This window comes from Mustela nivalis (genome assembly GCF_964662115.1).
Source record: "Mustela nivalis genome assembly, chromosome: 2".
Lineage (NCBI taxonomy): Eukaryota > Metazoa > Chordata > Mammalia > Carnivora > Mustelidae > Mustela > Mustela nivalis.
Window position 1 is genome coordinate 148,358,061 of NC_139021.1, and position 27,982 is coordinate 148,386,042.

Here is a 27,982-nt window from a genome sequence, read left to right on the forward strand (position 1 = left end):
CTAATGTTTACTATTTCCTTTCCTCTGCTTACTTTACTGTGATCTTTTTTCAGTATCTTAAGGTAGAATGTTAGGTTATTGATTTGTGATCTTTCTTCTTTCTTAATGTAGGTATTTATAGATATTAATTTCACTCCAGGCCTTTCTTCAGCTGCATCTCATGTTTTGATACATTATGTATTCATTAGTATTCATCTCAAAGTATTTATAATTTCCTTTGATTTCTTTTTTAACTTGTGGGTTGTTTTAGCATGTGTTTTTACATTTCCACATTTTTTCCTGTTACTGATTTCTAGTTTCATTCTATTTTGGTCAGAGAACATACTTTCTATTATTTAAAATTTGTTTAGTTGACCTAGTATATTGTCTATCCTCTAGAATGTTCCAGGTGTCCTTGAGATGAATGTATATTCTGTTATTGTTGAGAGGAGTGTTCTGTGGTATGTTTTAGGTATATTTGGTTTATAATGTTCAAGTTCCCTATTTCTTTGTTAATCTTCTGTCATCTTATCCATTATTGCAAGTGGAGTATTGAAGTCTCTATGATTGTTGGCTTGTTGGATTGTTTATTTCTCCTTTCATTTGGGTCAGTTTTTGCTTCATTAATTTGGTGCTGTTACTGGTTCATATTAATTTATAATAATTGTATCTTCCTAATGGATTGATTCTTTTTGTCATTATAAAAGTTTCTTCTTGTCTCTAGTACCACTTTTTGTTTTAAAGTTTATTTTGCCTGATATCAGTATAACCACTCAAACTTCCCTGTGGTTACTATTTGTGTAACATTTTTCCATCCTTTCACTTTCAACCTATTTGTGTCTTTGAAATTAAAGGGTGTCTTCTGTAGGCAACATATAATTGGATCATGTTTTCCTATCCAATCCAGCATCTCTTTTTTGATAGTTTAGTTCACTTACATTTAAAATATTTTTTTTTTTAAAGATTTTACTCACTTACTTGAGAGATAGAGCAAGCAAGAGAGAGGGCATGAGCAGCAGGGAGAGGCAGAGGGAAAGAGAGAGGAGCAGACTCCCTGCTGAGTAGGGAGGTGGATGTGGGGCTTGATCCCAGGATCCCAGGCTCCCAGGATCATGACCTGAGCCAAAGGCAGGTGCTTAATCAAAGGAACCACGCAGGTGTCCCTGTTTCACTCGCATTTAATGTTATCTTTATTATTACTGCATTTATTTCTACCATCTTATTATATATATATATATAATATATATAATATGTGTGTGTGTATATATATATATATATATACACTATATATATGTCTTTATATGTCTATATATGTGTCTTTTTGTGTTCCTCCATTCCTTTACTTCTTTCGTTAACATTGAGTGAATATTTTTTTTTAAAGATTTTATTTATTTATTTGACAGAGAGAGATCACAAGTAGGCAGAGAGGCAGGCAGAGAGAGAAAGGGAAGCAGGCCCCCTGCTGAGCAGAGAGCCTGATGTGGGGCTCAATTCTAGGACCCTGGGATCATGACCTGAGCCGAAGGCAGAGGCTTTAACCTACTGAGTCACCCAGGTGCCCCGAGTGAATATTTTTAATATAGCATTTTAATTTCATTGATGATGTTTTCCATTATGTTTTTGAAAAATTTTTAATGGGTTGCTCTAGATTTACTATATACATTTAACTTATTAGTATTAATTTCATATTTATAGGAGCTTAATTCTAGTAAAATATAGAAATGTTACTCTATAATAGAGTATAGCTCTATAACTTCTCTCCCCTTTTGTGGTCACTGTTATTCATCTTACATATCTTTGTGCTACAAACCCCCAAATACTCTAGCCTTTTAATAATTTTCTGTATGTCTTATAGGTTTTTGATTCTGATTTTCTCTGTTATTTTCTTATTTTGTGTTTTGCTGGTTCTTTTTGGTAGTAACATGCTTTATTTCCCTTTTCATCTCCTGTGTACTTTCTATAGATATTTTCTATGTGGAGATGAGAGAGATCATGGAGCTTATGTAAGACAGTTTAAAATTTTAACTCTTTTAAACTGATAACAACTTAACTTCAATTGCATGTAGAATCTATTCCTTTACAGATCTGTCCCCATCTTATGTTACTGATGTGTCACAAATTATATCTTGATATATTAAGCATCCATTAATGTAGCTTTGTTGTTATCTTTATACCCTTCCCTTTTAAACACTGTGTAAGAATTGAAAGTGAATTAAAAAATACCAAAATTACATGATTTCAGTCTCTACACATTCATATATTTATCTTTATGGGAGAATGTTATATTTTCACATGGCTTCATGTCACTGTGTAGCATCCATTTGTTAACCTTGAGGGTGTAACATTTTAGCATTTCCTTATAGAGCAGATTTCTTTAGCATTTCTCATAGAGCAGATCTAGTGGCAATGAACTCCTTCAGTTTTTCTTCATCTAGGAAATTCTTATCTATTCTTAATTTTGAAGGTTAGTTTTGCTGAATATAATATTTTTTTGATTGCTCTTTCTTTCAGTACTGAGAAGATATAATACAAGTGCCTCTTAGCCCTATATAAGGTTTCTGCTGAGAAAACCACTGATAATCTTACAGATGTTTCCTAGAATATCACAGGTCACTTTTCTCTTGCTGCTTCTAAGACTCTTTTTTGGTCTTTGACTTTAAGCAGTTTGATTATAATGTGTCTCAGTACGAGTTTTTCTGCATTTGTCCTTAAGTTATTTGAGCTTCTGGAATTTGTATGTCCATTTCTTTCCTTAACCTTGGGAAATTTTCATTCACTATTTAAAAAATGTGCTCTCTGCCCCTTTTTCTCTCTCCTGTTTTGGGACTCCTTAATGTGTATGTTGGTCTGCTTTATGGTGATCTTTTAGTCCCTTAGGCTCTCTTTACTTTGTTTTCTTTCTTTTGTTGTTTTTGTTCCTCTAACTTGCTAATTTCAAATGACTTGTCTTCAAGTTTACTGGTTCTCCCCTCTGCCCTTTAAATTTCCAACCTGCATCATGAATTTTTCAATTCAATTATTATATCCTTTAGCCTCAGAATTTATTTAGTTTTTAAAGTTTCTGTCTCCTTGTTGATATTATCATTTTTTCTTTGTTTTTTGATTTCATTTAGTTGCCTTTCATTTAGTTTCTTTTTAGCTAATCATGTGTCTTTAAGGCAATTGTTTTAAATTACTTGCCAGGTAATCCATGGATATCTGTTATTTTAGGGTCAGGTCCAGAAGATTTATTTTGGTCCTTTGATTGGGTCCTATTTACCTATTTCTTTATATCCCTTGTGATCTTTTGTTGAGATTTGGGCATTTGAAAACTGCTTTCTCCCATTGTTTATGTAGAAGACCTCTACCAGGTAGCCCAGTTAGAGGTTTTTGGACCTTTCAGTCTTTTTCTGGGGATGCATCTTCTCTAGGCTTTTGTGTGCGGTTTTCTTCCACACTTGTATAGTTTTTATCAGTCTTAATTTTCCTAAGACATTCCCTGCTTCTTGGAAGCTCTTGGTCTTGGCATCTGTTTTACTCCTCTGCCCATAATCTCTTGCTTCCCTACCACCTGTCTGTGGAACATCAGATTCATTTTGGCTCTAAATGTGCTGTGGCACCTGCCTCTGTTTTCAGTGACCTCTAAAATGGTGACAGATCGATGCTGCCATTCTCATTCATGTTCCCTATCAGCTGAGACAGAAACCAGTCCCTCAGGCATCCCACCGACAAACCGAAACTCTGGACACAAGTCCCACTCTTTTCTGTCCATCCTAACTCTTGGGGTGAAAATTAGGAGGTTTCCTCCTGTTTGAATTGCTCTGTGCCAAATAAGGGGGGAGGCAAAGGTGAGCAAAATGCTATGAACTTACCCTTTTATGAGCTTTCATTTCTTGATTGTGCATTCACTTGGGGACTGTAGGTTTTGAACTAGTTCCTGAAGTTCTCATAGAGGTATTTTGGTTTATATGTTGTTAATTCAGTGTCTCCCTGGGGTAAATGAAGGCCTGGAGCTTCCAGTTCACTCTCTTTCAGATATAATCACTTTGTTGGGTCCATGGTCAAAGGAGCAAGACTGATACAAAGCAAAGGTCAAGCAAAGCTTTATTTCGCGCCAAGCATCGAGAATCAAACTGACCGGCCAGGGCCGTCTCTTGCAATGAGGCGACCCCTCCCAGCCTCACAGACTAACTTTTATAGAGTAAAGGCCATGTGGTTGAGTCTGGCCACACACAGGTGGCCAATTGAATTACAATTCACCCTATAGTAGTTATTTGAACCAGCCTATCTCTCTGGTCAGAATTGGCACCCAAAAGGCAGGGCCCACATTCTTGGGTGGTTAGGGTGGTGCTTTCCTGATTGGATGTCTCTACCTGGCTTGGCTCATCCTTGTGTTTTGGTCTCTGTTACCTCCCTCTGACCTGGCACGTCCTGGTATATGGGCTCTGTTATCAGGGGCTGGTCAGTCATATTTTTTCTGGTTTCCCAGAAAAAGAAACAAGTTCCTCTGGGGGGGCAGGGTCAATCTAAGTTTACTGCATAAACAACAAAATGGCTCGCTCTGGCTAAGCAGGCCCTTACAACTTCTATTAAATTTTTTAAAATTCCTATCTCTTTATTGGTATTCTCTATTTGGTATAACATTGTCATCATCTTTTTCTTTCTTTCTTTTCTTTCTTTTTTTTTTTTTTTTAAAGATTTTATTCATCCATCTGACACAGAGAGAGAGAGATCACAAGTTGGCAGAGAGGCAGGCAGAGAGAGAGGGGGGAAGCAGGTGCCCCTCTGAGCAGAGAGCCCGAAGTGACCTGAGCTGAAGGCAGAGGCCCAATCCTATGAGTCACCCAGGCGCCCCTCATCATCCCTTTCTTATATGAAGATGTTTTTTTCTGTGACCATAGTCGTAATGTCTGTTTGGAAATCTTTTTCTGTTAAATCTGACATCTGGTTGCACTTGCAGGTAGTTTCTGTTGCCTACTTTTTCTGGTATGCGTGTCATTTTTCTGTTTTTTGGTATGACTTGTAATTTTTTGTTGGGAACTCAACATTTTAGGTAATATATTGTATCAACTTTGGGACAGACTCCCCACCCCAGGACCTCCTATTCTTTGTTTGTTTATTTGTTCAGTGACTGTCTGGATCATTTAGTGAGGTCTCTCTCCTCCCCCTAGTATGATGAAATATCTAATATAAGCTTTAGGAAGCCTAGCTTTGAGTATGCCCATAGTCATCTTGAAGCGACAGTGGCAATGGTACGTCTCTTTTCCACTCTTTCCCCATCATACCCAGTTGTTCAATTTCACTAATTGCAAGATGATTGCTGTACTGTTTTCAACAATGCCCTGGGGCATAAAATTCATGAATTCAATGAAATTGTGGCTTCTTAGTAGAAATAATTTCTTTTTTAAAAAAAATTAACATTTTGTTATTTACCGTATGGTGCGATATTGGTTTCTGGAGTAGAATTCAGTGATTCATCATTTACATACAACACCAGGGCTCAGCACCAGTGCCCACTTTACTACCCATCACCCATCTAGCCCATCCCCCACCCTGCTCCCTCCATCTACCCTCAGTTTGTCCTCTATCATTAATAGTCTCTGATGGCTTGTTTCATTCTCTCCCTTTTTACTGTTTCTCTTCCCATATGTTTGTCTGTTTTCTTTCTTAAATTCTGCATATGCATAAGATTGTATGATATTTGTTATTCTCTGACAGACTTATTTCACTTAGCATAATACATTCTAGCTCTATCCACATCATTGCAAATGGCGAGATTCCATTCTTTTTGATGGCTGAATAATAATCCATTATATGAGGTTAGTGTCTGATATTTGTTCTTAGCCTGGATAATTTCTTCCAGCTATTTTACTCCTGGGTTCTCCCCTGTGAACTAGCTGCTAAGTCTAGGCTGTATCTTCATTTGCTCCATGATTCTAAGGGTGGAAAGTCTTTCCCCACAACCTCCACTGTTCTTAAGGGTGTTCTACACTTGAACTTCATACTTAAATTTACTGTATTCTATTTGCTTTCACTTTACCTCATCAGCTTTTTGTACCTGTTATTCTTATTTTCTGCTTTCTTATGCATGACTATAGGTATATTTTATGATTCAATTTGATTTCTACTTTGTTACCTATAACTCTGTGTTTAAGTTTAGTGGTCGCTTTAGGGTTTATAGTATTCATCTTTAATTTATCACAGTGTATTTTAAGTGGAATTATATAATTTAATATATAGTTTTAAGAATCTATGGTAACATTATTTCATTTCCCAGATGGCCTTTGTGTCACTGTCATCCTTTACTTCTGAATTATATTATAAATCCCACAATATTGTTATGATTTTTCTTTAGGTAGTTTATTATCTTTTAAATAGTTTTAAATGATAAATAAATATTGCATCTTTTCTAGAATTACCATTTCCGGTGTTTTTCATTCCTTTGAGAAAACCTAGATTTCCCTCTGGTATAATTTTCCTTTTCACTGAAGATTTCGTTTAACTTTTCTTATATAGGTTTGCTGGTGATGAATTCCTTTTATATTTCTGAAATATTTTTCACCTTTTCTTTTGAAAGATATTTTTTCCTGGATGTAAGTTTCTACACTGACATTCCCTCCCCTCTTTTCTGTTCTTTAAGTATGTTTCTTTTCTTTTCTTTTTTTTTTTTTTTTTGTGGTTAGGGTAGGTTGTTTTTTTTTTTTTCTTTTTTTTATTAATTTTTTATTTTTTATATGTTTCTTAACAGTCTTCTTTCTTGCATTGATTCTATAGAAGGTCTTCTTTATTTGTCTTTTCTCTCTGCACTTAATGTGTCTTTTTTACTCTGTTTTTAGAGATTTTCTGTCATTGGTTTTAAGCATGTGTCTTGGTGTGATTTTCTCAGTTTTTATTGTGCTTGGAGTGTATTGAATTTATTTCATCTGTGAGTTTATTTTTTTTAATTAAATTTAGAAAAAATTAGCCTTTTTTCATTTAGTTATTTCTTACATTCTACCCCACTCCTTATCTCCTTATGGGGTTTAATCAAACATGTATCAAGGTATCTGAAGTGGATTTATGGCCCACTGATGCACTATTCTTATGGTTTTTGTTTTCTTCTGTGTTTGACTTGGGTAGGTTGTATTGCTAGTTTCTCAAATTCACCAATTTTCTTCTTGCAATGTCTAATTTACTGTTAGTCTCATTAAGTGTATTATTAATTGAAGACATTGTAGTTTACATCTCAGAAATTGTATTTGAATCTTTTAAATCTTCTATGTCACCATTTATTATGTTTTTCTATAGTTTTCTGAAGATTTAGAATATAGTTATAATACCTGTTTTAATGATCTTGTCTACTAATTTTATCATTTTTTGTCATTTCTGAGTTTTGACCCATTTTTCTCACCGCAAAATATGAGTATATTTCCTACTTTTTTTGCATGTCTAGTATACAAATTATGCCTAGCATGGGAATCATTTAAAGATTCTATAGGTATCTTAAAGAAAATAATAATGTTCAACAGTTTTTAGGGAAAATGAGCTGTTCTTGGTTATTCTACTGGTTTCTCATAGAACTTTAACAGAGGACAGGAGTCAAAAAAGACTGAGGATAAAGATGTACAAAGATTGAGATGAGAAGGAACGAGGCGAAGGAAGTCTGATAGGATGGTGTTTCCCTTTTCAGGAAGGTATGAGGCAAGGCTGGGACGTATGAGAAAGTTAGGCAGAAAAGGAAGGGCTTGAAGAGTATGAAGTACACTCAGGGCTACATCTGGGAAATAAAGACTCAACCAAAAATTAGTAATTAGATTGTTTTAACAGTTGGTCCTAGCTGAGGTTAGGGCATAGGGCCTGGGAAGACTGGGTTATGGTATTGCCTAGGCAGGACTCCCCATGGCATTCAGTAGATCCCTAAGTTTACTACAATTTTCCAAACATCTCCTTGCTGAAAGGCCTCCCCTTCTGCTCTGTCTCACAACACAGCCCTTACTATCTTTCAGTCAGTCATTCTTCAACTCTGTCTGGTACTCTTGTCTGTCAGATGGCAGCTCTTGGTGATTACACATAATTTTTCAGTCCTACACTCTGGGACTCTTGATACTATGTAAGAATGTTAGAACTCTTAAATTCACTCTCTTACTTTCTTCTTTGAACTTTCAGTGTAGATCATTTGCCTGTTTCTTTTACCTTCCATTTACCTTTCCTTTCCTTGCTGTATTCTCCTTTCCTTTTTTGAGTCTCTGTTTAAAGGAGTAGAATAAATTTCACTCTGACTTGCCAGTCTTTTTTTTTGTAAATTGTCCTATTTAGTTTCTTCTTGTATGTCTATGGAAATAGTTATTTTTTCCCCAAAGATTTGCTCTCCCTTTTTCCTATATGACTTCCCAGCTTGACTACATTTCCCTTGTAGCTAAATTAGGCAATATAATTAAATTTTTGCCCATAGACTGTGAGCAGACGTTATGTGTGCAAATATGCCTCACTTGCTTGAAATAAATTGCTTTCCTAAGGCTTCCTGTCATTTTTCTTCCTAAAAGTTGAAATATGGAGATTGTGGAATCTTTCGTGAAGTTGAAGACAATAATGGCCTAGGAAATCAAGAATAATTGACTTGGAAGGAACTGGATTCCTTGATGAGATGGGGCAAGTTTACCCCATCAGTCTGGAAACTACCCCACCACTCATACACATTTCAGATTATTGAGAAAAAAGAAAATATTAAGCCACCATATATTTGGGTTTCTTTATTATAGCAGTTAATTATAAGAGTTGAGTCTTTAATTTAACTAAATTTAACACATTTAATTTAACTTTAACACATTTATTCATGAATGGTGGCATATCATTAACATACATAATATCCCAGGAAGGAAATTTTTGTTTATGTATCTTTTATTTTGTTGGAAAAAGTATAACCTTATTGGGTGTAGTGCTGTCAGGGCACAATCTTGTGCCCTGTTTAATTGTTTCCATATTGTGTTTCCATATTAATAATAATAAATTAAATAAAATAACCAAATTAATAATCCATAAAAACAACAAAAATGAGTCCTGAAAAATCCTGAAGGTAGATATTATTATTCGCATTCCATAGATTAAAAGATTGAATTCAGAGAGATTAGAAGACTTACATAAATTCAGGGTACCTGGGTGGCTCAGTTTGTTGAGCATGTCTGCCTTTGGATCATGAGGTCATGAGCTCAGGGTCCTGGAATTAAACCCCCTCATTGGGCTCCCTGCTTAGCAGGGAGTTTGCTTCTTCCTCTCCCTCTGCACCGCCTCCCCACTTGTGCATGCACACGTGCTAGCATGGTCTTTCTTTCTCTTAAATAAATAAATAAATAAATAAATCTTTTTAAAAAAGACTTACATTAATTTACACAACTACTCAAGTAACAGGTCTCAAAGCCATTTGCGAACTATTTACTTTAGTGTTTATTCTAAGTACTTCACACTGCTTAGTAAAATTAGAAGTGATTGAAGTACCTTAAATGCAAGCTGGTGCAACACTCTGGAAAACAGCATGGAGGTTCCTCAAAAAGTTGAAAATAGAGCTACCCTACAATCCAGCAATTTCACTACTGGGTATTTACCCTAAAGATACAAATGTAGTGATCCGAAGGGGCACATGCACCCGAATGTTTATAGCAGCAATGTCCACAATAGCCAAACTATGGAAAGAACCTAGATGTCCATCAACAGATGAATGGACAAAGAAGATCTGGTATATGTATACAATGGAATACTATGCAGCCATCAAAAGAAATGAAATCTTGCCATTGGCGGTGATGTGGATGGAATTAGAGGGTATTATGCTGAGCAAAATAAGTCAATGAGAGAAAGACAATTATCATATGATCTCCCTGATGAGAGAAAGACAATTATCATATGATCTCCCTGATATGAGGAAGTTGAGAGACAACGTTGGGGGCTTGGGGCTAGGAAAGGAATAAATGAAACAAGATGGGATCAGGAGGGAGACAAACCATAAGAGACTCTTAATCTCACAAAAAAACTGAGGGTCCTGGGGGTAGGGGGCTAGGTGGGGTTATGGACATTGGGGAATGTATGTGCTATAGTGAGTGCTGTGAAGTGGAATCCTGGCAATTCATATACCTGCACCTCTGGAACTAATAATACATTATATGTTAATTTAAAAATTAAAAATAAATAAATAAATAATAAAAAGGGATTACTTAAAAGAAAAATAACAAACCCATTTAAGTCTCCACCCAAACTAATCTGTCACTTAATCAACAACTATGCATTGTCAGCGATATTCAGGACCTTTTCATAGGGAAGAAGGTAATAGTCCTTTCTAGCCTGTTCTCTGCTCATACAGAAGAACATGTATATATAAACAGGTGCCACACTGGGGAAAGAGGAAGTACAATATGACCAAGCCCTTTTTATGTTTTAGATACTGCAATAATGAGGTAAGTCTTATTATTATAATTGTAAGTCCTGGAGAGGTTAAGAGACTTGCGCCAAGTCACACAACCAGTAGCTTTCAGGCTTGGGATTTGACCCTAGGTCTGTGAAGACTCCAAAAACTCATTTTATTATCACTAAAGCTTGTGGGGGATTTCCTAGATGTGACTGAAGTTTACCAGAGGGTAATTATTCCCCTCCAGGAAGTCAAAGAAGCCTTGGTAGAGTTGTTAGAGTTAGATCTGGTTGGGATTTAGATAGGGAGAGAAAATATGAAGACAGGGAAAGGGAAGATAGCTTGGTAAGGGAGCCAAGATGTGAGTGAAAGATGGTGAGTGGGCCAGCGCTGTTGGTAGGGAAGGTTTATGCTGGTGAACATGGGGACATTTGCTTCATGGCTCTAGACTTCCATGAAGGGAGTCTAGAAATGACAGCTGCCTTCTTGATACCCCTCCCTTCCCCAGCCCAGTCCATATCTGTGAGGTCATTATTCTGGGCACCTGAACTTGGGTTTGGACTGCCCCAGGTTCTGTGAACTAGGACAAAGTTTTAGTCCTGCTTTCTGTCTAAACTCACACCCTTTTATATACATTTGGATCAGAAATCTGAACTGGCCTTTGTCTGAACACCAGTGACAGCCAGGCACCCAGCAAGATGGTACTTAATTGCTCCTTCAGGGTCCACTTAGAATAATAGCTGAGAAAAGGTGTCCCCAGGTGTCTCCCATTGGCAGTGACAAACTTTGCTGAAGATGAGTCACAAGTTCTTGGCACAATTAGCTTAAATAGGGGAAGAAAGCTTTTTATCTAGACTGATCTTGTCCTAGATTGCATACTGCTTCAGTGTCACCATGTTTCCAACCTCAGTAATGACTGATGGCGAAAGGATGGCTATACATAAAATCCATTAGCTCCACAAAGGTGAAGAATTTTTTTCAAGGTAATTAAGAGTATTGTGAAGATGGCTCATTCTGTTGGGTGATATAAATGGATGAGAAACATTCTGCTCATAGTTCTAAGTATGCTTAATTTTTATCATTAACTATTTATAAGACCTGATATTTTTCATTTAGCTGACCTATAACCATTAACATTTATAGATTTATCACTCTGTATTATTACTATTTTTTTTTTGCCTAAAAACATTTTTAAAAATTTCTTTTCAGCGTAACAATATTCATTGTTTTTGCACCACACCCAGTGCTCCATGCAATCCGTGCCCTCTCTAATACCCACCACCTGGTTCCCCCAACCTCCCCCGCCCTTCAAAACCCTCAGATTGTTTTTCAGAATCCATAGTCTCTCATGGTTCACCTCCCCTTCCAATTTGCCTCAACTCCCTTCTCCTCTCCATCTCCCCTTGTCCTCCATGCTATTTCTTATGCTCCACAAATAAGTGAAACCATATGATAATTGACTGTTTGATTGCTAAATGAATAGACTAAATAAAATGCAAAGACTGGCTGAGAGTTAGGGTTTGCATTCATACCTCAATCATAATAGTAACCATATAAATTCTTTGTTGATTTCTCTTTTTCTTGACTTTTTTTGGACATTCAATAAAGTGAGATTTAGTGGGACAACCAGCAAATTACAGGGCAAAGAATTCTAGGCTGGAATCCCAAAGTCCTGGGACTAGACACTAGCTTTGTCACTAATAGTCTGTGTGATTAGGGTAAATCACTTGGATGCCTCTGTGATTTTTTAAATCACTTGGATGCCTCTGTGATTTTACAAAAAATGGGTTGGACTGGGTTGTCTTCAAAGCATCTTTAAGCCCAAACATCTGATATTTTGGCATTTTCTGATTTTTATTTTTCTGTTCTTAAAATATTTTTGCAATAGGAGTATTCATATGTAATAGATGAACATTGGATTTATTATATGGTGTCTGAAAATTCTCAAACTTCTTTAGAGATAAAATTAATAGAAGTAATCAACTTCCCCATTATTAATTGAATACCTTACAATAGCAACAATTCTTCACTTTTTGAATTATGAACAATAAATTGGAACTAAGACAAAATTTCACTAAAAATCATCTTTCACAAAAATCCAACCTATTTTTATGAAAAATGAAGTGAAGTGAACATTTTAATTTCAGGGATTTGAGGACACTTTGTGCTGTTTCTTTAAAGTAATCAAGTCATCCAAGATGCATTTTTATTTTTTTTTGAAACTTTTTTTTGAAGCCGGAGGGTCTGGTAAGCATGGAAAATTATCACTGTTTAACTGTCCTATCACCCTACATGTGGAGAGTCATGAAGTCTGCATGTAGTACATGTTTAAACTTGGCAATTGGTACGTGAAATCTTTTCCTTTTCCTTCACAACTTTGGTAATAATTCTGTAATGCTTGATGAGGATAAAAGCCAATGCCCTATGGACCTCAAGAGAGAAAGGTTTTTTGTTATTTTCAGAAGAGGAAGTGACTGGCTGAAGTCCAACAGAGATTTTATGGCCATTCTCACAGAAAGAATCTTGGCTTCCAAATTCTTTGATCTTCCTGTTGACCAATTGGATGAGGAGACTGTCCACCTGCCGTGGAAATTATAGTGAGAGGGTAATTATCTGAGGGGTAATTTGTTCCCTGAATGTGAATCAGTTTGTTGACACTTCCTTGTGCTGAGCACCTGTTCAAAACTTCCATTTAGGTTTCAGTTATTTATTTTTCTGTCCTCACTCTGGAGTTAAGAGAAAGGTTGGATATAAGGTTTCCTTCCCAATAGGTTCTTTTGGTACTCCAGTCAGGCTGTGTGATTGACCCACACACTGCTGCTCAGTGTTTGGTGATGGAGGTGTCTGTCTCCTCTTAGGTGTGCCTACAGCCTTAAGAATGTCTGGCTTATAATCTGTGTGGCAGAGTGGTCTGTGAGGGATGACTGGGGGATGTCAGGTGGTTAGAATCCTAGGGAGGCAATCAGTGGTAAGCGGAGAAACCTTACAGGGGGACATCCATGGGGCAAATCCAACACTGTCCCTTTTCAGCCTGCTTCAGCTTTTCAGTCTCACAGTGATCCCTGGAGTTAAACAGGAATCACCCACCAGACTATGTTGAGGAGCCAGTAAAGTTCCAGGAGAGAAAATAAAATCTCCAGATCTCCAACCTGACTGTACAAAAATAACATTCACTACTTTTGTCCCAAACAAATATGTTGTTATCTCCGGCAATGTGATGGGGTTGACCTGATACCTTGCTGTTGGGAAGATGCAGATGGAGTTCTGTCATTTGCATCAGCTTTGACCAGAATTTGTACTAAAACAGCCTATTGCTCTGAGTCATAAAAATTTTATGCTCTTCTATTCAAAGAATAATTTTCACCTTACAAAGTGATGACATGACTCGATCATAGGTATTTAGTCATCTTGTATAAACCTTTTAACACTTCAGTGGCAAATATATTTATTGAAGTTTGACAAAAAAACCCAAACAGAATTCTTAATTGAAAATGAGCATCTTACTTAAATGAACCCTTTTAATGAATAGAGAGTTGAAAAGAAGGGAAAAGCAAATGTGGTACCATGCTGATTTCATCTTAAACAGAATGTGCACTGTGCTGAGAATAGAAATCACTCTGCTTTTATTACTACTGGACTGTTTCTTACTATTATTTCAACAAACATATCTGGAGAACAAGAAGTGGTGCTCGGAGATGCATGAGGAAAATGCCTCAGTCTTAGAGGACCATACTGTGAAGTGATGTGCAATGGGTTCTAGGATAGAAGTCAGTACAGAATCCTGAGGGGTCACAAAGGAGAGAGATTTATCTTTATTTCTAGGGAAGGGATGTTAGAAAAGGTGAGAGATGATGATAGACCTGGTTCATGAGGAAGAGAGCATTTCTGGCTGAGGGAGCTGCAAGAACAAAGCCACAAAATCTGGCCAGACTGGGAGGTCCTGGGTGTGGCTGGAGCTTTGGCTTTGAGGAGTGAGATGAGAGGGAAGATAATGTCTGGAGAGGAGGTGGATCAAAGAAACCAGCTGGGGGCATTTATTTTTCAGCTCTGACTTTTAGAAAGGTTATTAAATGGAAAAATCAGAAAATACAGAGAAGCAAAGGCAAAGAAATGAAATCAAGTACAATTTATCCCCACTATTCAAATTCTGTACTGCCATTCACCTGTTGTTTTTTGCTCCAGGTGTATATACAACCATAAGATTTTTTTCTTAAACTCAAAATGAGATCCCTTTGTATACACTACTTTTAAGTTTTCTTTGTTTTTACTTTTGAAATCTTTTCTTTCTATTTTTATAAGCATCAGTAAAACCCTTCTAAAGCATCATTTTGATAGGTATAGAGCATTACGCTATATTAATACATCATAATATACTGACCTTTAAAAGTATAGTTGCTTTTGCATTTTCAGTATTATAAATATTTTCAGTATTATATTATAAATATAAATATATATAAATATACATTATAAAGATAAATATATATAAATATAAATATATTATAAATATTTTCAGTATTGTAAATAATGCTGTGATGACACCTTGAAGATGCTCTTAATTATTTCCTTAGGCTAAATTCCTAGAAGTGGAGGTTCTGGCTCATATTGAATATGAATTTTAAAAGGCCTGCCTCTTGGCACCCATGCTACTGTTCGTCAAAATTAGGCTTTTCAAACTTTGCCAAATCATGGTTCATAAAGATTGGATTGTTGATTTAACTTGCATTTCTTTGAGGTTGAATGACACTTTATGAATTTAATTGGTCATTTATACTTACTTTTTATGAGCTAAATGTTCATGCCCTTTGCCTAATGTCCTATTGGCACATTTCTCTTCCTTAATAAATCCCAGTACATCTGTATAATATTTCTCATGGCATGGTGTCAGGCATGAATCAAATGATAGCAGCCTGCTTTAGAATACCTCTCATTTCTCTCTTTAGCCTGGAAATCACATGAAGCTGTGGGTAGAGATTCACCTGATAGTCCTGGAAACCCCTCTCAGCCCAAGAACCATGAATAACCAGACACTAGTAACAGAATTTATCCTGCAGGGCTTTTCAGAGCACCCAGAATACCATGTGCTCTTATTCAGCTGTTTCCTCTCCCTCTACTCTGTGGCTCTCATAGGTAATATTCTCATCATTTTGGCCATCACCTTCAATCCTGGGCTTCATACCCCCATGTACTTTTTTCTCTTCAACTTGGCTACTATGGATATTATCTGCACCTCTTCCATCATGCCCAAAGTGCTGGAGGGTCTGCTGTCAAAGGACAGCTCCATCTCTTACGGGGGCTGCATGGCCCAGCTCTATTTCCTCACATGGTCTGCATCCTCTGAGCTGCTGCTCCTCACGGTCATGGCCTATGACCGGTACACAGCCATCTGCCATCCTCTGCATTACAGCACCACAATGAGCAAGGCATTCTGCTGCAAGCTGGCTATAGGTGTATGGGTGCTCTGTGCCTTCAACACAGCCATCCATACGGGGCTGATGCTACGGTTAAATTTCTGTGGCCCCAATGTCATTACCCATTTTTTCTGTGAGGTCCCTCCTCTGCTGCTTCTCTCCTGTAGCTCCACCTATGTGAACAGCATCATGATTGTCCTGGCTGATGCATTTTATGGCATATTGAACTTCCTGATGACCATCGTGTCATACGGCTTTATCATCTCTAGCATCCTCAAGATGCGGACTGCAGAGGGGAAGAAGAAAGCCTTTTCCACCTGCTCCTCCCACCTCATTGTGGTGTGCATGTATTATACTGCTGTCTTCTATGCCTACATAAGCCCAGTCTCCAGCTATAGTGCAGAGAAGAGCAAGTTGGCTGGTGTACTGTATACTATGGTGAGCCCTACACTCAACCCCCTCATCTATACTTTGAGAAACAAGGAGGTCAAGGCAGCCCTCAGGAAGCTTTTTGCCTTCTCCAGAAATTAATTGCTGTATTCTGAAGCTTTTGTTGAAGTCCACAATGGTTTCAGCGACTCTCCAGTGAATAAGGTTTTGGAAACTACCACTAATGACTCAGTGTGGTTACTAATAGATTCTCTAATGACTTGAAGAGCCATTATTGTTATTCATCTTGCTTTCTTGTAATCTTGTAATTTTTATATTTTCTACATTTTGTAATGATTAAAAAAAACATTTAAATGATCATTGAGTGATTAAAAACACATTACTCATTTGATAAAACAAAGCTCATTTGATCTGTATACTCAGAAAATTGAGTTTAAGTGGCGCCTGGGTGGCTCAGTCGTTAAGCGTCTGTGTTTGGCTCAGATCATGATCCCAGGGTCCTGGGATTGATCCCCACATCGGGCTCCCTGATTGACAGGAAGCCTGCTTCTCCCTCTCTACTCCCCCCTGCTTGAATTCTCTCTCTGATGTCTCTCTCTGTCAAATAAATAAATAAAATATATTTTTTAATTTTAATAATTTTTAAATTAACATATAATGTATTATTAGCCCTAGGGGTATAGGTCTGTGAATGGCCAGGTTTACAAACTTCACCATAGTACATACCTTCCCCAATGTCCTTAACCCCACCACCCTGTCCCTACCCACCTCCCCCATCAACCCTCAGTTTGTTTTGTGAGATTGTCTCTTGTGGTTTGTCTTCTTCCCGATCCCATCTTGTTTCTTTTATTCTTTTCTTACCCACCAAACCCCCCACATTGCCTCTCAACTTCCTCATATCAGGGAGATAATATAATAAAATCTTTAAAAAAATCAATTTAAGAATATAGCAGTATCCATGATGGTGAATATAAAAAGAAAAGACATAAAGAGTGTTGCATTCCAAGGTGTGGTCTGGATGTACAAAGATGAATGCAATGTGGAAGGAGCCCTGCACTGGTTGGGGAGAAGATCTGGATTCGTATTCAGACTTTCAGAGCACTCAACTCACTTCAGCTGTAGTTTCCTTCTAAGTGTAATGAGGAAAATAAATAACCCAGAGGTGCTGTCAAGACCAAACAAGAGAACTGAAGACAATGCTGTCAAGTGCTGTCTAAGTGTAAGATTTTATTGTGGTGGGTTATTGCTGAGGGCAGGAGCAGCCCAGGAGGTCTGGATGTCACAGCCCCTCACCCCTGCCTGCCTCAGGGTGATGTTTGTGGTGGCTAGCTGGAAAGGGTAGGTGGGGGTTAAGATGATCCAACCACACAGAAAGAGGCTGCAGGGATGACAGTGGATTCAGCTAAGACTCAGTGAGAAGCAGCATTGAGAAGGGTAAATGAAAAAAGCCATTCTGGTGGTATCTGATGTAGAGTGGATCTTGTTTATCTTAGGGAGCCTCAGGTCATGAGTGAGACCAGCTCTTATCAGGAAAGGCCAGATGGAGCTCCTCATAGATCATCCACATTTCCTTAGTGGATTCTCTCCCAGCTTCCTAAAGCCTTTCATATTTCAGGCCCCAAATTTTCAAATGCAAACAGTCCATTTTAGTTTTCAGACTACTTTCTTCCCTGTTCAGTGGAGCCCTGTGTCAGGTTCTGTCCCTCTCAGCCCTATGTGAGTAACTGGTCCTTCTCTCTGTGAACTCTACGTCCAGGTCAGCACCCCTCCCTGCCAGAGTACTGTCTTGCTTGGAGTTTATCTTCTCTAGATCATCCTTTCTCTAGAACATCTCTAGATGCCTTCCTGTCCTACCTGACAATTTTTTTGGTGGCTCCTTTTTACAGCAGCAAATTTGCTTTTCTTAGCTGAGACAGAGATGCAGCTCTTGCTTCTCAGATGTTATCTCTTAAAATTAGTCCTTGTGATTTCGTGTAGACAAACTCATGATGCCACAGGTATCCAGCAGGCAGCATTTTCTATGATCGGCTGATATGACTTCACATTATCAGTTCTTTGGTGAGCCACAGAAGGGGAACTGTTAGAACTTCTGATTTACCCATTTCTCTGCTTTTTGTATTTGAGAGTGTCTATCAGTCAAGGGAGGCTCATCCTTTCTTCAGATGTTTCTCCAACCACAAGCCCTTACCCCTTTAGCCTCCCTGACTCAAGCAGATCTTCTGTAAGTGTTACACCAGATTAGTTCACCAGCACCAAAAGCCATATTTTGATAAAGGGTCTTTAGGATGGAGGTAAGATACGGGCTGTGATCCATCCAGCTCCCCCTCCATGGAGGCTGCTTTATTTATTTATTTTTAAAGATTTTACTTATTCATTTTTCAGAGAGAGAGATCACAAACAGGCAGAGCAGCAGACAGAGAGAGGAGGGGGGGAAGCAGGCTCCCTGCTCAGCAGAGAGCCTGATGCAGGGCTTGATCCCAGGACCCTGAGATCATGACCTGAGCTGAAGGCAGAGGTTTAACCCTCTGAGCCACTCAGGTACCCCTGGAGGCTGCTTTATGAACTGAAGTCTTAGCCACATTCCTGTCCTTTGGCTCCAGACAATGAGGTACTTCTAGTCTTGTATTTTATATTGGCTTTCCTTTTTCTTCAGTTTAGGATTGACCTTTGGGTACCACTATACCAGAGTTTGTCAACTTTGAACTTGTTGATCATGGCAGGTGCCATCCTGTACATCATAGTAAATTTAGCGGCATCCTTGGACTCTACCAACTAGATGTCAGTAGAACCACTCCAGACAAGAATGTCTCTAGACATTGCCAGATCTCCTTGGAGGTGAGGAGAGAGCAAAATCATCTCTGGGTGAGAACCACTGAGCTCCAACCAACCAGTCTCTCTCACTTTTGGGATTTATAGTCACTGATGTGCCACTTCCACCACTGACTACTGCCTCTAGCCAAGGTAGCTTCTGTGTGTCAGGTCTGAGACTAAGTACTGCCATAATTTATCTTTGGTTTTCCAGGAACACTGTAAGAGGTTAGGTGATACACCCAAGTTCTACAATGAGTGGGAGGTGGAGATAGGATTTCAGCTACAGCTCCAAGAATCCAGAGCAGATGCTCTTATTCACCAAAGTGTATTAGAACCTGTCATGGACTCCACCTTCTGCCACTGTCCATGGTTGGGACAAGGGACTTTGTTAACAAGCAGCAAACCTGCGGCGACTCCTGTCTGACCAGTGGGTTTGGAAGAGCAATCTTTTTGAAAGTGTTTTGAAATGGAGCAACTGGTCTCAGCAGCGGACACAGATTTAGATCCTAATAACTTTTTTTTCAGGCATACTGAATTGGTGTGGTGATGTCTATCACTTAACAGAGATGAGAAACCTGAGCCGTTTCCCCAGATGTGATTTCTCAGGGGCCCGTTTGGCAGGGGTAGGCATTTATTCTGGAGAAAGGGATGCGTAAGATTACAGAAGCCCTGTCCCATTTAATTTCCCATTGCATGGAACAGATTCTTATGTTATCTTTTTAAATTTAATCTAAGATCCTCCTTTCTCTTAGGAGTTTGGAGGGGTTGCTTTCATCAAAGACAAGCAAAAGGTTATTTGGCCCACCTCATCTGGGAGCTACAGAGGCCAGAGGCAGGGCTAGTCCTTAGTTTTCCACCACCCATTGGAGTGAGCCCAGTAGCCTCCTTAGATCATCATCTAGGCACCATATTTTGGTCATACTATGTTGACAGCTCAGCTAGAGAGTACACCTGGCATTCTCCTAGAGAAACATGAGATGAAGAGAGGATCTGGGTTTTTGAAGAGAGTGCTTCTTTACATTGGATTCATGTCAGATTTGAGGACCAAGTCATGATTAGTTCTTGCTTTGTCTTCTTTTGGGGGGCGGATAAAGCAAACCTCAGGACTTCAGTGGGCTGGGATTTCCCAAACATGTGCGTCTGAATCTATTGGTAGTGTGATGCTGAGTTGATCTACTGTCATGTGCTCCCACATGTTGCCTTTTCCACCTTTAACACTTGTACTCTTGGACAGGCCATGGTAGACTTGTACAGGTTATGATATGCTTATGAGAAGAATGAGACCCATCAGAATACTTCATTTTTCTGGATTAGAATGAATTATGGTGATTGGGTAGCCCCATAAATGTGTGTTTTTTAAAACAAAACTGTCATCCATGTTTCCTGTATTGGATAGTGGAAAAACTCAGAGACCGAATTATAATCCATTCTCCACTCAGATTCCTTGGGATGCTAATTAATCTACACAGCATAACTTTTGTGTGGGTCTACATGCCAGGAAACACAACCACATTCTTCTGCTTCCCACTGTGCTGGGATAGCTGCTTGAACTAGTCTAGATGGGGAGGTCTTGAGTTGCTTGGGCAACAACTGGCTCATTATTAACCAATTATCTCTCAGTGCCAACCCCAGCTCTGGAACTCTGAGCCAGGGGTTCTGCAAACCATGTTTCACCTTTGCAGAAGGATTTCTGTTAGTCTCTGCCCAGAGGGAGCCCTAGAGAAAGACTGAGCTGCTAGAGGCAGAAAGGACTTGTTCTGTTCCATTTGCTTTCTGTTTTATTACAGCATTGCTGTAATACTCTTTCTTTAACTCTGCAGCAGTGATTGGGCCCTGGGGCAGCAGCTGGCTGCAGTTTTCACACTTGCAGGAGTACCATTACTAGCCTCACAAAAACAGTGTCCTGTGGTCACAAGTTTTGCCTACTTAGAGGTTTGAATCCCAGCTCAGCAGGACCTCTCTCCTTCAAGATCCTGAGGAAGCAGCACTCTCTGAGAGGTGCCTATTCCTCACGGGCCTGAGACCTAGCTCTATAGAATCTCTTCACACCACAGGAAGATGAGGGCTACCCAGGAAACACACACCCAACAGAGATCTCTGACCTAGCTCACTGGAATTCCTTCTCTGGGCTTCTCAGTTACAACAGCCTTAATCTTTGTCTTTGGTTCCTCCAGTCCTAGGAGATGCACTTGCTGTCTCTGTATCACCTCAGTATTTGCTTCATGCCCTTATGGTCCACCATAACTTGTCTAACCAGTTCCTACATTAAATCTTCTCTGTAAAGTTGTCTGATACTGTTTCTATTCCCCAACTTCGACATTGATGGAGACTTCCATTCAGTGGATGTTTACTTTAATGTTGTTGCTGCTGCTGCTCCTATGCTCACAGGAATGCTTCAGACCCTGACAGATCTAAGCCATACTCCATCAATTTCTGTCTCAGACATTTGACAGATGATCAAGAGCCAGAGCCCATCCTGCCCCAGGAGCTAGGAGACCGTAATTCTGATTTTGTTGACATTTCTGATGATCTTAGGTGGTATTTATTATAAGAGTTAAGAATTTTTCAGGATTCCTCTTACAGATCTAAGGATCTTTTTAAAAAAAAAGTCAACATGTTCCTCATTGCACAACTGGGCTGGAGAGAAATCTCTTTGAATGCTCTAGAGGACTTTCTCCTGACCTCATTCATAGCTTTTATTTTAATAAAAGCTTTTATTTAATAAAATAAAATAGCTTTTATTAAAATAAAAGCTTTCAGAGCTTTTATTTTATTCTTTGTTCTTGGTGGAGTGTTCTATAATTGTTGGTTAGAACCCGATAGTTGATGGTAGCTCTTCTACATCTTAGTGATTTTTTTTGGCTTTGTTTTATTAATTGTTGAGAGAGGGATGGTGAAGCATCCAAATGTAATTGTTGACTATCTTTTTTTTTTTTTTTTTGCCTTTCAGTTCTATCAGTTTTTACTTTACATATTTTGCAGGTCTCTTGTTTGGTGCACATATCTTGGATCACTCTATCTTGGTAGATTGATGCTCTCATCATTGTGTAATGCCCCTTTCTGATTTTGGTTTTTTTATTGCTCTGAAGTCTACTTAGTCTGATATTAATATAGCCACTCCTGCCTTCATTTGATAAATATTTGTGTGAAAATCTTTTCCCATCTACTTACTTTCAAACAGCCTCTATCGTTATATTCAAAGTGAGTGTTTATGGACATCATATAGTTGGGTTGTGATTTTCAGTCTATTTTATCTATATTTCTTTCAATTGGTATAGCTAGACGATTCACATTTTGATGTTTTAGGGGTTAAGTCCACCATTTTACATTTTGTTTTCTGTTTGTTTTTCATTTCCATATTTTCTTTTTCCTGCCTTCATATGGGTTACTTGAACATTGTACAATAATTCAATTTTGATTTATCCATAATGCTTTTAAGTGTATGTATTTGCACAGTAGTTTTAGTGGTTGCTCTGGATATCATTTCCTTTATGTTCAGAGAACTTCTGTCCATTCTTTTAGGATAGGTATGCTGGTGAGAAATTCTTACAGTTTTCCTTCATCTGAGAGTGTCTTTATTTCCCCTTCATTCCTGAAGGATATTTTTACTGGATGTAGGATTCTATATATTGGCAATACTCTTCTTTCAGTGCTTGAAAAAATACTGTGCTACTTCTTTCTGGCCCCCATGGTCTCTGATGAGAAATTTACTGTCATTTGAATTGTTCTTTCCCATGGGTTATGTGTTGTTTCTTTCTTGCTGCTCTAAACTTTTTCTTTCTCTTCAATTACCAGAAGTTTGAATATGTGTCTTGATGTGGATTTCTTTGGATTTATACTATTTAGAATTTATTCAGCTCCTTGGATTTGTAAGTTATATTGCTTGCCAAATTTGAGAAGTTTTCAGCCTTTGTTTCTTCCAAGTCCCTTTTTAGCCCCACTCTTTTTCTTTTCTTTTTCAGATTCTAGTGACACAAATGTTAGATCTTTTGTTATAGTTCCACAGATCCAGGAGGCTGTATCTGTTTTTTTTTTTTTTTTCCCCAGTTTGTTTTCTTTCTGTTTTTCATTTGGGTAATTTCTGTTATTCTTTCTTCAGTTCATTAATTTTTTTCCTTTATCTCCTGCATTCTGCTGTTGACCCCATCCATTGAATTTAAGGAAAAAGTTAATTATGATATTTTTAGTTCCAAAATTTCCATGTGGTTCTTCTTTATGCCTTTTATTTCTTAGCTGGAATTTCTATTTTTAAATTTGTTCCTAGCATGCTTGTAATTGGTCATTGAAGCATTTTGTGATGGCTCCTTCAAACTCTGTTCAATAATTGTAATATCTCTTGCATCTTGATGTTGGTGTCCATTGTCTTTTTTTCATTCAAGTTGAACTCTTCCTTACTCTTGGTGTGAAAGGTTCTTATCAACTGAAACCTGGGCATTTAGCTCTTTTTTAAACTTGGTGTTTTGTCTGGTGTTCTTTGACACTGCTTTTGGAGATTAAGGGAGAGCTTTACTTTATTACCAGAGGCAGGGCTCTAAATTACCCCACTTGAGTTTCAACTCCACCTTAGTAGCACTATGAAGTTGGGACTTTATAAAATCTGGGAGGATTATATGCAGTCTATTTTTGAAGACTTTTATGGAGGACAATAGACATTTGGGAGTCCATATTATTGTGTTTGCACATATAATGAAAAGGTAGGTATGATTTTTGTATTACAATTTTCTGTTTCCAACAATGCCCAATTAGTAGCCACTGGGGATCCTAGAGGGACATTGATCTCTAACTAGCTATGTTCTATATTCTAATGAGGTCTTGTGTGTCTGGGGTTTGCCCACTGGTCCTGGTGGATCCTGAGTGGTGTCAAGAGACTCCTATGCTAAGAATATGATGGGCAGAATTAATTTCACTTTTATCTCAGCTTCCAATGACATGCATATTCTCCTCAACCTAGAGAAGTCAGGAAGTGAAAATGCATTATAACTACCCTGGAATGCATTTAAGAAGCGAACTATTAGAAGGGACCAATTTGAGTGAGGAGGTTAATGTCTTCCACTATGCCCTGGAGCATTTGCCAACAAGCAGGGTCTCTTGCTGGTGGTGGCTAATGCAGGAGCAGAATGGGAGTTTGGGTAACCTAGAGCCTGCAAGGAAGGTATAAAAGTTTTTTGGAATTCCAGATTAACTTACTCTTAGATTCCAGTAGAGCACTAGGGACTATATGTATGTATGTAATCCTTTCTTTTCGAGGATTTCTAGGATTTCATCAGGCCAGATTGCCATGGAACTTTCATTTTACCCCAATTTTGGAAAATTCTGATTTCATATGAAGAAGCATGTTTGGGACACATGATGCACATTTTGAACATTTCTCTAGGACAAATTAGGGTCATTTCAAATGCAAGTGCTCTCCTTGACCCCCCCCCCCCCAACACACACATTTCTAAGTGCCTAGATCAGCATTTTGGTTTATTGAAAGAGTAAAAGAGAGGGAGACTGAGTTCTGCTTATTGTGAGCTATGTTTGGGTGAGTACATGACTGTAGTGTGATTGGCTTATTTTGCTGTTCGTTTATTGTGATTTGAAGCAGAGTCTGTTCCTCTTCAAGCTGATTTAACATACTTAAAAGAGTGGGGGTTGACTAAGTCACCCAGCCAGTTTAGAGATCTGAGATGAACACTAGTTGACCAGAGTGACAAAAGCTCACACAGAGAAGTTTATGGATTTAAATGGTAACAGAGAATATTTTATTTAAGTGGACAATATAAGAGAGAATGAATCAGAAAATAATTGCTGGGGCACCTGGGTAGCTCAGTTGTTAAGTGTCTGCCTTCAGCTCAGGTCATGATTCTAGGGTCCTGGGATGGAGCCCCTCGTCAGGCTCCCGGCTCCACAGGTAGCCTTCTTCTCCCTCCTTCACTCCCTCTGTTTGTGTTCCCTCTCTGCCTGTCTCTCTCTCTCTGTCAAAGAAATAAATAAAATCTCAAAAAAAAAAAAAAAAAAAAGAATTGCCAGAATCAAGGCATGCAATTTCTCTTTCTATCACCAGGCTATTATCTCCTAAATGTATGGACTGAAAGAGTCAGAAGATATTCTACCTTAGATGGACGACTTAACACAGGAGGAAGGGAAAACTCTCCTCTCTTACTGACTAGTCTCAAGCTCTGTGGGAAAATGGCTGATGTGTGTCTCTAACAATATAATTAGTGTCCCTTTGCTATTGTAGTGCTCTCTCACTTTAGAGGGCAGCACCTAGAACCAAAGGAAGTTTTCCTACAGGTGATGTTATGACTTCAAATATGGATGACAAATCCTAAGGATAACATTGGGGAATATTTTTTTGTGGAATGACCTACTCATGACAAGTTTTTGGTTTTTTTTAAAGCTATGATTTTCCTTTTACAATATTTACCCTGTGAATGCATGATATGAATGGTACCTTATAATGAATGATCAGATATATTACTAAAAGAAAGATTTTTTTTTCTGCTTGTCAATAGACTGTAGAAGAATGACTAACACTTTTAAAATTACATTATTCTTTATGAAAACTTGCAGCCACATGCACAGTCCTTTTTTGTAATTTAACATAAATATATTCAGAGATAAAAATTTACTTTTACTTAAGTGCAACAATTAGACATAAAATGTAATGCTTAAAATAGTAGAAAAATCCAGTCACTGCAATTATACTCTTTTATTTTTATTTTTTCTATTCTGAAAAAAAGTTTTTTTTTTTTTTTAAAGATTTTATTTATTTATTTGACAGAGAGAGATCACAAGCAGGCAGAGAGGCAGGCAGAGAGAGAGGAAGGGAAGCAGGCCCCTCTGCCGAGCAGGGAGCCCGATGCGGGCCTCGATCCCAGGACCCTGAGATCATGACCTGAGCCGGAGGCAGTGGCCCAACCCACTGAGCCACCCAGGTGCCCTGAAAAAAAGTTTTTTGATTAAAGTATAGTTGACACAAAATGTTACATTAGTTTCAGGTATACAATCTAGTGATTCAACAACTCTATATGTTATGCTATGCTCTCCACAAGTATAGCAACGTCTGTCACCATACAACACTATTAAAATACCATTGATTGTATTTTCTATGCTATACCTTTCATTCCTGTGACTTATTCATGCCATAACTGGAAGCCTGTACCTGCCCTCCACCATTTGCCTACACTGTTTTATGTGTTTAATAAAATAAAGTTCTTTATTCTTTAGTCATGAAACTCTACAACATAGCTCATAGAATTGAAGAAATGGAAAGTCAATGATGGAGCATGCAAGAAACCAGACAGAAGTTCAGGAATTCATCCTGGAGGGCTTTCCTAATGTCCAGCACCTTGGGATGGTTCTCTTCATGGTGCATCTGTTGGCATACCTGACCTCCATCATGGGAAACATACTCATAATCACCATAACCTGGGTTGACCATCATCTCCAGACACCCATGTACTTCTTCCTTAGCAGTTTCTCCTTTTTTGAATGCTGTTTTATAACCACTGTTATTCCAAAATTGCTGGCCATCTTTCTGTCAGGGAAGCAATCAATTTCCTTTTCTGCCTGCTTCACACAAGCCTTTGTCTTTCTTTTCCTGGGAACAACTGTTTTCTTCCTTATGGCTGTATTATCCCTCGATCGGTACTTGGCCATTTGCAAACCTCTGTATTACCCAACCATCATGAACCCAAGGATGTGTTTCCTTCTAGTCATGGCCTGTTTAGCTTTGGGCTTTGTCCTCATGGTGGTTCCAGTTATAATGCTTTCCCAGTCATCCTTCTGTGGCCCCCATGTCATCCCTCACTTCTTCTGTGATTTTGGGCCCCTGGTTCATCTCTCTTGTTCTGATACCAGATCTACTGAATTGTTGGCCTTTGTCCTTGCTTTGGTTATCCTTTTGACATCTCTTATCATAACCATCATTGCATACAGCAACATAGTAGTGACAATTATGCGACTACCATCAGCCAAGGAGCAGCAGAAAGCTTTCTCTACCTGTTCCTCTCACCTCATGGTTCTCTTTCTGATGTATGGCAGCTGTGTGTTTATATATGTGAAACCAAAGCAAACGAACAGGCTGAACTCCAACAGAGAGGCTGCCCTTGTGAACACGGTGGTGACCCCATTGCTCAACCCTGTCATCTATACTCTGCGGAACAAGCAGGTCCACCAGGCTCTGAGGAATGCTCTGTCCAGGGCTAGATTGCAAAAATAGAACAGGAGACTGTCAGAGGAGAATGCCTTTTCTCCATCGAATTCAATCTCCCTCCTATTTCTGGTATCTCCTATATAGACTTGCAAATGTGTTTTTAGAGGTTCTACTTGTTTATTCTTAGAATAGGGACCAATTTATCTTGTAATCCAATATATTCCCCTGCTTGAAAACTCTAACATTCTTTTTTATGTTGAATGAAATTATCTTCTCATATCTGTTCACTAGTTTTAGCTCAATAGGATTAAACAAATTTTAATGAGAAGCTTCATATACATGATTCTGTTTGATGCATGTGGAATCTCAAAGTTGGAAAGGTGTGTTTTCAAGTGTCTACTTGCGGTAAGTGCATGGAGATGAAAAATGAATTCACAAGAATTAAGATTATCAAATTGGTTCAAGGATAGATGCAAATGGTCTCACTATAATGATTTTTGAAGGACATATATGTACATGTATCTGTCATGATATTAAAACATTACTCGAAATGACTCAATGCAATTGTTTTCAATGGTGCATAGTTTTTTTTTTTTTTTTTTTAACAATTTTATTTATTCATTTGACAGACAGAGATCGCAAGTAGCAGAGAGGCAGGTAGAGAGAGATGGAGAAGCAGGCTCCCTGCTGAGCAGAGAGCCCGATGTAGGGCTCAATCCCAGGACCCTGGGATCATGACCTGAGCCAAAGACAGAGGCTTTAACCCACTGAGCCACTCAGGCGCCCTGGTGCACAGTTTTTATATAAATAGAATATAAATCTTTATGATTCTAGTTCCCACAATAATGAAGACACATAAGTGTCTCTGGTTGAAATCAAAAGTTCCCACTGGTTTTACTGGTT

At 38.3% G+C, this 27,982-nt stretch overlaps 2 protein-coding genes across 2 annotated transcripts; both read left to right on the forward strand.

Moving 5' to 3' along the window:
- The first annotated feature begins 11,182 nt into the window (after positions 1-11,182).
- Positions 11,183-16,764, forward strand: OR13A1 (olfactory receptor family 13 subfamily A member 1). Its single transcript, XM_082713715.1, has 2 exons — positions 11,183-11,313; positions 15,271-16,764. The coding sequence occupies exon 2, from the start codon at positions 15,283-15,285 to the stop codon at positions 16,267-16,269; it is 987 nt and encodes a 328-aa protein (XP_082569841.1). The 5' UTR covers positions 11,183-11,313; positions 15,271-15,282; the 3' UTR covers positions 16,270-16,764.
- A 9,439-nt stretch (positions 16,765-26,203) lies between these two features.
- On the forward strand, positions 26,204-27,633 carry LOC309859362 (olfactory receptor 6C4-like; the record flags this gene model as incomplete). Its single annotated transcript, XM_082719997.1, has 1 exon — positions 26,204-27,633. One exon carries the CDS (start codon positions 26,204-26,206, stop codon positions 27,143-27,145), a length of 942 nt encoding a protein of 313 aa, XP_082576123.1. The 3' UTR covers positions 27,146-27,633.
- Between the last annotated feature and the right edge of the window lie 349 nt (positions 27,634-27,982).